General features: G+C 40.2%; 1 protein-coding gene across 1 annotated transcript in view; it reads right to left on the reverse strand.

Moving 5' to 3' along the window:
- Positions 1–12,291, reverse strand: part of cad (carbamoyl-phosphate synthetase 2, aspartate transcarbamylase, and dihydroorotase) — an 83,888-nt gene that overhangs the window by 40,027 nt on the left and 31,570 nt on the right. The window contains exons 7-18 of the mRNA XM_060914099.1: positions 8,402–8,587; positions 8,212–8,321; positions 7,834–7,976; positions 7,579–7,710; positions 3,803–4,036; positions 3,435–3,656; positions 3,151–3,339; positions 2,748–2,872; positions 1,918–2,051; positions 989–1,101; positions 639–889; positions 237–483 (exon numbers count right to left, since the gene is read on the reverse strand). Coding sequence (XP_060770082.1) covers positions 237–483; positions 639–889; positions 989–1,101; positions 1,918–2,051; positions 2,748–2,872; positions 3,151–3,339; positions 3,435–3,656; positions 3,803–4,036; positions 7,579–7,710; positions 7,834–7,976; positions 8,212–8,321; positions 8,402–8,587 — 2,086 coding nt within the window. The remainder of the gene's footprint in view (positions 1–236; positions 484–638; positions 890–988; positions 1,102–1,917; positions 2,052–2,747; positions 2,873–3,150; positions 3,340–3,434; positions 3,657–3,802; positions 4,037–7,578; positions 7,711–7,833; positions 7,977–8,211; positions 8,322–8,401; positions 8,588–12,291) is intronic.

The following is a 12,291-nucleotide window of genomic DNA, read 5'->3' on the forward strand; positions in this document are numbered from 1 at the left end:
TGATTTGAGCCAAAAACTTGTGCTTTAGACACGCCCCCTTAGGAGCACTCTAGCAGTGCTGCCATTGTTGTGCCAAATTGGAAAAGATTTTAAACAACAAAATCAGGCTGTTGAATATATTATTCAATACTCAGACATTGTTTCGAGTGCCTCATGTCACACAATACATGATACGCCACATCATTACAGCTCTACTATATCTATCTATGGCATAGTAGTAAATGTAGATGGCTCACCTTCCTAAGCTCCTTAATGCAACCCACGGCACACCAGTCGAATTCCACGCTGCTGCCAATGCGGTAGACCCCAGAGCCGATCACCATGACATGAGGTTCATCGAAGGCTACGTCACTCTCCATGCCATGATAAGTCAGGTAGAGGTAGTTGGTATGGGCAGGCCACTCGGCAGCCACTGTATCAATCTGCTTTACCATAGGCAAAATCTTCCAGTCATGCCTCAGCTTCCTCACGGCCAGCTCAGTGCTGAAGACAATGAAAGAAATTGACAAGAACATTAAATATCTACATGACAGAAATGATCTTAAAGAATATTATATGGCAGCAGAAAGCCAAAGAGAGAGAGAGAGAGAACAAACATGGATGAGAGACAGTTCAATCCATTGTATGGTGCTACATACCTTTGCACAGAGAGAGCAATCTGCTTGTCTGAGAAGCCCAACTGTTTTGCCCTTCTCATCACCTCAGGTGGCATTGCACTTTCATCCTGATTATATGTTTCCAGGAGCTTCTCATGATCTATGATGTTTTTCATCTTGTACAGGAACCAGCGGTCAATTTTGGTCAGCTCATACAGATGATCTATGCTGTAGTTGGCATACAGTGCTGCTGCCAGCACAAAGATCCTCTTATCTGTAGGAATCTGAAGCTCCTGATAAGTAAAACAGAAGATATGAACAAGTATATAAATCATGATATACAATAATAACAATGACTAGAATAATCTTATAATCTAATCTTTAGAACTAACCTGTTCAGAAGGTGGTTTGATAGTATGGTCAAACCCAACACAGTTCTCATCTACCATCCTGAGTGCTTTTTGGAAAGCCTCCTCAAAGCTGCGCCCAATAGCCATTACTTCCCCTGAGAAGCAAACCAGAGCGTGAGTCCTCACTGGAACAATATTTTGCTAAGAATTTTGCACAGAATGACGCATTTCCATGGATTCATCCATCCAGTCAACCAGATCCTCAATTTATTACACAATGTTTTGCTCATCAGTGGCAAACTATCTACATTTTTTAGCAAACAGTTTAAAAGAAATATAAAACTGCTTGAACGCCACCCTTAACTGAAATATTCGAGAGTTTAAGAAAACAGGGTCCCACCATTCATTCCACAGAAACCATAACAGATCATTCAATGTGGACAGATGTTTCTGGGGTACTAAATTGATTTATGGCTATATACGATAGATATGTTCTACAAAATTAACTTCTCAGTGGGAAACAGGAAGGTAAGTAAAATGTATTATAAATTATTATTAAATAATAAGTGTGGGTTATGAACATCTCTTCCTCCAAACACTACCCTGCAGGTCTCCATCAACATGGGGGTAATAAGCAGTCAGGAAATCCTATCTTTTTTCTTTCCTGTCCTTTCCTTGGTCGACAGGCTAAGTAAATATTCTCTCTCTCTTTAGTACAGTAATTACTCTGTAATAAAATATTCAAATGCACATCTTGGATCAAAGGTTTACTCAGTGCATCAGGACTTATAATTTATTTCTGTTATACACATGATGGTTTAGCTGTTCTGTGACATGTGAGTGCAATGTCATCCCTCTCACACAGACATCACCACAGAACCAACTATGTGCTCTTACACTCCCAGCCACAGATGGTGTTGGCACTGTCAGGATTCAAACTCAAATGTCCCAATGAGAGGGCAATGGCTTACCAACACTCTTCATGGAGCTGCCAATTTTGGTGCTAACCCTAAGGAACTTGCTCAAATCCCAGCGAGGAACCTTCACCACACAGTAGTCAAGACTGGGCTCAAAGTTGGCAGTTGTGGAGTTGGTCACAGAGTTTCTGGACAAAGAAAAATGATTTATAAATAAATTTTAATTTTTACATATAAAACATGTATTATCCTAGTCTTTATCAACTTAAATATTCCTTTTGTTAAATAAATAACTGACTGCATTTTTTAATATCTAACAATAATTGTTTACCCACAATTGTAAAGGCTGGAGTAAAATCTAATAGCATATTACCTAAAATATTCTAAATTAAACTAAAGATTTAAAAAAATATATATAAAAAAGATAATTTGTAAAGTTAACATTTACCTCATAGGCCTTTTCTTAATAAAAATTTATTAACATTTGTACTAACTCCATTTCTCTTTTCTTTAGCTTTTAGCAGTCTGTAAAAAGAGAGCTTCAATTTCTTGTTAAATCTATTTGAACAGTCAATCACACAACAGCGCTTTCCCATTTTAGATCTGTTTTTGTGCGTTTTCACAGTATTAGTGCTGTTACTTCCGTCTATGCTGAAGTCACATGCAATCCCACTATTGTATGTTATTTTGCCTTTTGCCATCTAAATAACAATTACAGCTCATAAAAATGAAGAGATTACACAGCCTGATAATAATCGCGATTCTTTTATTTCACTGATTCGAAACCGATTCATAAATTTGTAACATGATTTATCACCACATTCATCACTAGGCATTCCTTACATGCCTAGTAAATTCCACTGTTTCTCAATCATATTGCTTACTTGAGGACTGGGAGAGGGATTCCAAGGCCAAGCTTAGCTGCAACATAAGCTAGTGGGTATCCAGTGGCCTTACTAGCCAGAGCAGAGCTCCGTGAGAGACGGGCATTCACCTCAATGATATAGTACTGCAAGACAAACAATTTTAACAGAAATCAGGCAAGAATTATAAATGCACTGAAAATGCTGAAATGGAGAAAAAAAATTATGTATCATGACATTTTTACACGTTATTCACTTCCAGGAACAGCACATTGGGACAAAATATTTCACAGAGAGAGACAAACAAAGCTGACAGTGGCACAATTCCAAGAACAGCTCTTTGTGTTTCATGCATTGATACATGTGTCAAGATGAAAAGGGAATGATATTTCTAGATGCTTCTATTCATTTGACCATCTGTTACCTGCTCAGATTCTGGATTGACAGCATATTGAATGTTGCATTCGCCAACAATCCCCAGGTGACGGATAACCTTGATGGAGGTGCTCCTCAGCATGTTGTACTCATAATTATTCAGCGTCTGACTTGGAGCTACGACTATAGACTCGCCTGTGTGAATTCCAAGAGGGTCTATGTTCTCCATGTTACAAACCTAGAAATACAAAGTTGCCATGCTGTTTAAACTGGACAAATGCTATTAACATAACCTTTGTTGCACAGATCAGAAGTATTTTGAATGTTTATTACCGTGACGCAGTTGTCGTAAGCATCTCGTACGATTTCGTACTCAATTTCTTTCCAGCCCTTGAGGGATTTGTCCACCAGAATTTGGGATGTGTGGGCAAAGGCTTGCATGACTAGTGTGATCAACTCTTCTTTGTTGTTAGCAAAACCAGAGCCCAGTCCACCCAGAGCAAAAGCTGAGCGGATCAGCACTGGATAGCCAAGTCTCTCAGCAGCAGCTACTGCCTGCATATAAAGAAATTCAGTACTGAAAATGCTAAATTGACGTGAGTTTAGTGGGTTAAGAACTGAAAAGGAAATCTGAAAACACTTGGGAAAAACCTTGTCTGATTGCTATAAATGATTAATGATTGCATGAAGGATGAGCTGACCTGTTCCACAGACATGGCTGCCTCGCTTGGTGCAACATGTTCATTGATCTCCTCCATTTTCTCCACAAAGATCTTCCGGTCCTCAGTCATCTCAATCGAGGCCACTGGAGTTCCCAAAACTCTGACGTTATACTTCTCCAGTATGCCTTGCTTAGTCAATTCTACTCCACAGTTTAGAGCCGTCTGACCCCCAAATGCCAGTAGCACTCCATCAGGACGCTCGTTCTTAATCACCTGGTTTATAGATTGGACCAGAAATGACACCATTTCATAATATGGTCCTCAACACTTGCCATAAAAAGACAATGCTTTTTTGAAGTTAGCTGCCATTTGCTCAGCATTGTTAAAAAAAAAAGTATGCATGTTAATTTTTAAGAAAATATAGAATTCTGGAGTTGGCTGCACTTGATTAATCCATTGGGGAATACAGGGAGCCAAGCATGCAGGTTAAGCCCTTAAGCACAATTATCAACCAAATTATATAAGTGTCAATATTGTAAGTATTCTTGATGTAAAACAAGCACCAATTTTGTGAAAAAGCTAACAAGACACCAAGTGTGCACTCCACTTCCTAGCCATCTTAACACTGTTCCTGAGGTGGATGTGTTCAGATTGGTCCATCAAAACATTGAGAAGCCTTTGATTTTCCATGATGCCACTGCCATGATAAACATTCATTTCAAATTGGCTTCACTATATCAGAGTTTGGGCAGCACGGTGGCGTAGTGGTTAGCGCTGTCGCTTCACAGCAAGAAGGTCCGGGTTCGAGCCCCGTGGCTGACGAGGGCCTTTCTGTGCGGAGTTTGCATGTTCTCCCCGTGTCCGCGTGGGTTTCCTCTGGGTGCTCTGGTTTCCTCCACAGTCCAAAGACATGCAGGTTAGGTTAACTGGAGACTCTAAATTGACCGTAGGTGTGAATGTGAGAGTGTGAATGGTTGTGTCTATGTGTCAGCCTTGCGATGACCTGGCGACTTGTCCAGGGTGTACCCCACCTTTCGCCCGTAGTCAGCTGGGATAGGCTCCAGCTTGCCTGTGACCCTGTAGAACAGCATAAAGCAGCTAGAGATAATGAGATGAGGGATGCTTTTTTTAGAATTTGCATGATGTGCAAAACCCCTACTTTAGCAAATGAGCCCTAGTCAAAGGAGTCTGTGACTTGATATTTACCCAAAACATGCTGAGACGAACAATTAGCTGTCAAACTAGAAAAGGTAGGTCCCTGTAGGGACATACAAGTAATTGGTGCAATCTGACTCAAACTGGCCAAAGGCAGGCTCCTATTCATGCTTTTGCACTTACAAACAAGCATATCTCTCGGTTTTATTTCCATACTTCAGTCAAAATCTTGTCAGTAAACTGTAAAATAATAAAAATGATGTACAGTCAGATCAAATGGATGAAAAGGGGGCAGATCACCAAATACACATGATAAACTAGTCAATACACTGTGTAAACTGTAAATAAAAACAATGTGATCATTTGCAAATCATGGAAACCTATATTTCATTGAAAATAAAGGCAACACGTCAAATGTTGAAAGTAAGAAATTTTATGGCTTTTTGAAATGTATGCACTCATTTTGAATTTGAGGTCAGCAACATGTTTCAAAAAAGTTGGGACAGGGGCATGTTTATCACTGTGCTGCATCACCTCTACTTTTAACAACACTCTATAAACATTTGGGAACTGAGGAGACCAACTGCTGTAATTTTGAACGTGAAATGTTGTCCCATTATATATCATTTCAGTTGCTCAACAGCTGAAATGATATATAAAATGGGATAATTTCCATGTGTTGTCCCATGATGTACAATTTCAGTTGCTCAACAGCTCAGGGTCTCCTTTGTCGTATTTTGAGTTTCATAATTACATTAGTTTTGGCCAGTCTACCACCTGAACTGATAATCGTATCATCAGTTTTTCTTTGGCTAACCAGACACACGGTACACCACTACTCTTGCTGGAGCAGTTGGGCGCAAGATGCCTTGCTCAAGGGCACTTTAGCCATTCCTGCTGGTCCAGGGAATCGAACCGATGACCTTTTGGTCCCAAAGCTGCTTCTCTAACCATTAAGTCATGGCATGCCCAATGCACCAAATGTTTTCAATGGGTGACACAGATCTGGACTGAAGGCAGGCCAGTTTAACACCTGGACTCTTACTACGGAGCCATTCAGTTGTAATATATGCAGAATGAGGTTTGGCATTGTCTTGCTGAAATAAGCAAGACCTTCCCTGAAAAAGATGTCATCTGGATAGCAGCATGTTGCTCCAAAACCTGTGTGTGTATATATATATATATATATATATATATATATATATATATATATATATATATATATATACATACACACACACACACACACACACACACACACACATATATCATTCAGCATTAATGATGCCTTCCCAGATGCGGAAACTACCCATACCATGTCCACGAATGCACCCCCTACCATCACAGATGGTGGCTTTTGAACTAGAGAATCATATGTTTTTAATGCAGTACCGCCTGACAGCCTGAACATCACAAGCATCCATTGTTGGTTTTCAGGCTTGTCCCTGGCGTACAGAGATTTCTCCAGAATTTTTTAATGATACTATGTACTGCAGATGATGTGATCCCCAAATTTTTTGCAATTTTACATTTGAGGAACGTTATTCTTAAGTTGTTGCACTATTTGGTCATACAGTCTTTCACAGGAGTTGTGAACCCCTCCCCATCTTTACTTCTGAGAGACTCAGAGCATCCCAGAGAGGCTTTTTATACCCAGTCATGTTGCTGACCTGTTGCCAATTAATCTAGTTCGGTTTTTTTTTTAACATTACACAGCTTTTCCAGTCTTCTGTTGCCCCTGTACCAACTTTTTTTTAAACATGTTGCTTGCATGAAATTCAAAATGAGCAAATATTTTTCAAAAAACTATTTTTAGCATGTCAACATTTAACATGTTGTCTTTGTACTATTTTCAATTAAATATACGTTTTTCGCGTTTTGCAAATAATAGTATGGTGATTTTACTTATATTTTACACAGCATACCAACTGTTTTTGGAAATGGGATTGTAAATAAGTGCTGGGCTTAGAGGACATGTGTTCCTCGTTACAACAAAGAAAACCGAAATAAACTAATTTGTTACTACTATTGACCTGGGATGTGCATACAATCAATTTAGTTTCTTAGGGTCAAAACCAAATCTGTGTAAAACACAGAAAATAAGTTGGGTGAGTGGTCACACATGGGGAACAGAATTAAGTTCAGATTGAGCTGAAATTTAGTATGCTTTTTTTCTAACCTGCAAGTGGAGTTTTGTAAACCGATGACCCGACTATCCAAAAACGTTAGGACCTTGCAGTGACCCATAAGTAGCCCATGTAACCGCACATGAATGGGTCACTGGAGGGTGCTATTAATATTTTCACACTTAAAATCAAATGTAAATTTTGGAAAACAGTATACAGTGAAACTTATTGATTGTGCTGTATTTTCCCCCTACTGAAATCATCAGATGGGCCAATCACATATGAATGTGAAATGATTGACAGTTATGCAGGCATTTTGAGCTCTCCGCTTAGAAGATGAGCTGAGACAGCGTTCTCACTTTAATTTGAATACGTTTGCATATAACTTCTAGAAAGGAGGGGGAAAAAAAACATGCAATTTTAACATTAGCAATTAAAGAAGAAAATCCATGTCAGTTAGTCCTGGAAAGACTCAGTACTAACTTGACTACCAGGTTGATCTGTATAATTCACCAGTGATTTTTTTTTAATTACCTGTGTGACATAGTCGGGGGTGATGGGAAGAAAGTATACTTTGTCAGCAAGGCCTTTGGAGGTCTGCACTGTGGCAATGTTAGGGTTGATGAGAACAGTCTGGATGTTCTCTTCTTTGAGCGCTTTAATTGCCTGAAAGAAATAAGGAAAAGAAAAAAAACCCACCATAAACCAGAAAGATGGTTATTCTTTCTGTTCGGCTTTCATACATAGATACATGGATGTGTTTATTACTAAGAAATGTAAGAGACTTACCTGAGACCCAGAATAATCAAATTCTCCAGCCTGTCCTATAGAGAGACCTCCAGAACCCAAAATGAGCACTTTGCGGGGCTGAACAAAGTCCTCTGGCTTTGGAGACCCAGGGAAGGTAAGATGCTCAGTCAGCCTCTCCTTTACTATACAAATGAGAGAACATCCATCAATGATAGTTAAGTCATCAAAGGATGACAGAAATTACACCCTTTTGTTGAATCTTATGACTTAATTTTCCTAGAGAGAAATTAACTGTAATTTTGTATTACAATTTGAATGAATTGTGCACTTCAGGAAGTTCAAAATCAGTAGGCTAATTTTTTTTTTAGACAACTTGCATAGCTTTCATTAATTAACACCTGTCTACAGAAACCTCACCTGACTTGCCAACTTTGCCATCTTTGGCATCTTGGACGACAGTCAGAAAAACATCGAAAAGGCTCACCAAATCGGCAGGTCCAGCCATGTGCTCAGGATGGAACTGTACACTGCAAAAACAATAAACATACACTGAGAACACTGTTCCCTAACAACATATTGTATGCAATTACTTTTCAGGATTAAGTACCTGAAAAGAGGTTTACAGTTGTGCACAATGCCCTCATTTGTGTGGTCATTGGCGTTGGTGAAGAGAATATCCCAGTCATCTGGAAGAGTTTGAGGATCCACTGCAAAGCCATGGTTCTGTGATGTGATGAAGCAACGCTCTGTATCCTTATGTATGCAAGGCTGGTTATGCCCACGATTGCCATATCTAGACCACACAGAAGCCAATAAATTAGATATTTTTATCTATTTAGTGCTCAAAATATTCATATCCATGTTTAAAACTGAAATAGGCTTGGCCTAAACTGGAAGAATTTCTTTTGTATTAAACATGAACCCTCCCACTATGTCCTAAGAAGCACTTGAAGTAGAAATGCCAGCATTTTACGCAATAAATGAGTTAATACCATATTAACAAATGATCATTGTGATTCCATATACAGTCAAGCCGGAAAGTCTGCACACCCCTTTCACTTTCTCCACATTTTATTAAGTTACAAGGACTTGTTCTACAATAGATTGAGTTCATTTTTTGTTGCAAAATTCTACACAAAATAGCCCATAATGACAGTGAAAGCAGGTTTTTAGACATTTGTGCCAATTTATTAAAAATCAAAATGTAAAATATTATATGTACTGTACACAAGTGTGCACACCCTTTGATATGACACCCAAAAGTGAGCAGAGGTCCATTTTATTCCCACTGATACTGCTTGAGATGTTTCTACAACTTAATTGGAGTCCACCTGTGGTAAATTCAATTGCTTGGACATGATTGGGCATTCCCAACACCTGCCCACATATAAAGGTCCCACAGTTGACAGTGCATATCAGAGCAAACTCCAAGCCATGGGGTCAAAGGAATTATCTGCAGACCTCAGAAACAGGATTGTGTCAAGACATAAGATCTGGAGAAGGGTACAGAAAAATTGCTGCAGCTTTACAGGTCCCAAAAAGCACAGTAGCCACCATCATTCGTAAATGGAAGAAGTTTAGAACCACCAAGAATCATCTTAGACCTGGCCGCTTGGCCAAACTAAGTGATCGGGGAAGACGGGCCTTGGCCAGGGAGGTGAGCAGGAACCTGAGGGTCACTGTGACAGAGCTCCAGCATATCCTTGCGAAGATGGGAGAATCTTTCAGACGATTGACCATCCAGGCAGCACTCCACAAATCAGGCCTTCATGGTAGAGTGGCCAGATGGAAGCCACTCCTTAGTAAAAGGCACATGACAGCCCGTTTGGAGTTTGCCAAAAGGCACCTTGAGAACTCTCAAACCATGAGAAACAATATTCTCTGGTCTGATGAAACCAAAATTGAACTTTTTGGCCTGAATATCAAGTGTCACATCTGGAAGAAACCAGGCACCGCTCATCACCTGGCTAATGCCATCCCTACAGTAAAGCATGGCAGTGGCAGCATCATGATGTGGGGATGTTTTTCAGCAGTGGAAACAGGGTGACTAGTCTTGATAGAGGGGAAAGATGAATGTAGCTAAGTACACAGAGATCCTTGAAGAAAACCTGCTCCAGAGCGCTCTGGACCTCAAACTGGGCCAAAGGCTTACCTTCCAACATGACAACAACCCGAAGCACACAGCCAAGAGAACAAAGGAGTGGCTTCAGAGAAAGTCTATGAATGTCCTTGAGTGGCCCAGCCAGAGCCCAGACTTGAATCCAATTGAACATCTGTGGAAGGAGCTGAAAATGGCTATGTACCGGACTTCCGGGTGGGTCGGTAGAGCAGCATGGACGTGTAAGACAGGAGCTCCCTCAGGCCAACATATTAAACTCCGCTAAAACCCGAGATAAACGACGGCAAACGTTGAAACTGAGAATATGAGCGAAGTACCAACAAGAACAAAGAATAAAAATAACCCAGACATCCAAGGTAAAGAAATAAATAGATCGATTAACGAGAGCAAGCCAACACCGGAAGCTAGCATGGCCTCGTTTCAAAGCAGCCTGGACGGCATTAGCAAGCAAATTCAAGCCCTGCAAAACGAAATGAAGACGGACCTAAAAGCATTCAAAGACAAAATTACAGCACAAATGAGAAACGAACTGACAGAACTTAAGGGAGACATTGATCAAAAGTTTGCAAAAATGACCACGGATATTGGTGAACATGATGAGAAGATAGGCGCTGCTCTGACACGCACAGAAGAACTCGAGTCGTGGAATTATGAACCAAACGGTGCACTGCAGGACACAATGCAAGAGCAGAAAATGATAATGGTCAAACTAGACAACTTGGAATCGAGGTCCCGTCGGAATAATTTACGGGTGTATGGCATACAAGAGGAGGCAGAGTCTGAGAGTGACTCGGTGGCACAGTTCATGGATAAGTGGCTCCGTGAGGAATTTTCCCATAAACTTGGACCTTCAGATTCAGCGCGCTCACCGAGCCTTGGCTCCAAAGCCAAAAACGGACCAGCCTCCCAGATCGATTGTCATCAACTTCCATCAGTTTACTATAAAGGAGATGATATTGAAAAGAGCTTGGGAGAAGAAAATCACCCTCGGAAGAAACAGGGTTTATTTCGATCACGATTACTCAGAGAGGACACTGAAACAACATATAGCGTACTCCAACATCAAGAAGATTTTAAAGAGAGAAGGCATCTGCTTTCAGACACCTCTCAACAAGATGCGCATCCACTGGTCCAGCGGCATGAAAACCTACGGCAGTGCAGAGGAGGCAACTAGAGACCTGCAGGAGAGAGGATATGATGTTGATAACGCGGGGACCAACACCGGAGAAACCAGAATCATTGAGAGACTCCAATCAACCGGAACCGCGACATGGAAACACACCAGGAGTGGACGCACCGGGGAGGCCAGCAGACGCGCACGTGAAAGACTGCGTGATTTTCGTCTGAGGGGAAACAACGCTGGATAAGTAGCTCTCACTAAATCTGAGTTAAAATGAACAAGAAAATTATATAATTTGTTAAGGGTAGGTGAAGTTAAATGTAGTTTGCTTTGATGGGTTATAGATAAACGGACTGTTGGCTTAAGTAGGACTGAAACGCAGCTGCAGGGACTGGTATGAGTATATTAATCCTATATGGGTTGAATCTCATTACTGGATGGGGGCCCTTTCTCTGTGAGAGGCTTTCCCCCTCAAAACAAAAAGAGTGTCAGCAGAAGTGGAGGGTTGTTGACATCTCTTTATGGAGGTCCTTTTTTATATATATAGTTCAAATAAGCACTAAACAGTTTTGGAGAGTGTTGCTTGTTCCTAAATGTTTAACTGTAAGCTTGTGGATGAATCTCTACAAAGTTAACACAACTAAGATGGTTTATGGATACCAATCAAGAAGAAATTAATGTGCTTTCTTTGAATGTCAACGGCTTAGGAAACCCAGTCAAAAGAGCTAAAATAATGACCAAACGTAAAAAAGAAAAGACACAGATAAATTTCCTACAAGAAACTCATTTATCAAAAGCAGAACATGAGAAATTAAAGAGATTTGGTTTCAAAAACACCTTTTATAGTTCACACTCCAGTGGTCGGAAAAGAGGAGCAGCAATACTGATGCCTAATGCAACCAAATTTGAATGCCAAAAGGAAATAAAAGACAAAGAGGGAACTTATATTATTGTAAAAGGGATGATGGGCCAAACAGTGATAACGTTGGTGAACATATATCCACCACCTGAGAGTAATAAGGAATTTTTCAAGTCACTACTTGACACCATTGCATTGGAAGCAGGGGGCATATGTATATGTGGGGGAGACCTTAATGTTTTAATGGATTATGACATGGATACATCTAGTTTTAAGAGAAATAAGAAATCTATCACAAAACTGGTCAGGAATACTTGGGAGGAGATGGGCTTTTTTGATGTGTGGAGAGATCTACATCCATTGCAGAGAGATTTTAGTCATTACTCAACAACACACTCT

Source organism: Neoarius graeffei, chromosome 2 (assembly GCF_027579695.1).
Source record: "Neoarius graeffei isolate fNeoGra1 chromosome 2, fNeoGra1.pri, whole genome shotgun sequence".
NCBI classification, from domain to species: Eukaryota; Metazoa; Chordata; class Actinopteri; order Siluriformes; family Ariidae; genus Neoarius; species Neoarius graeffei.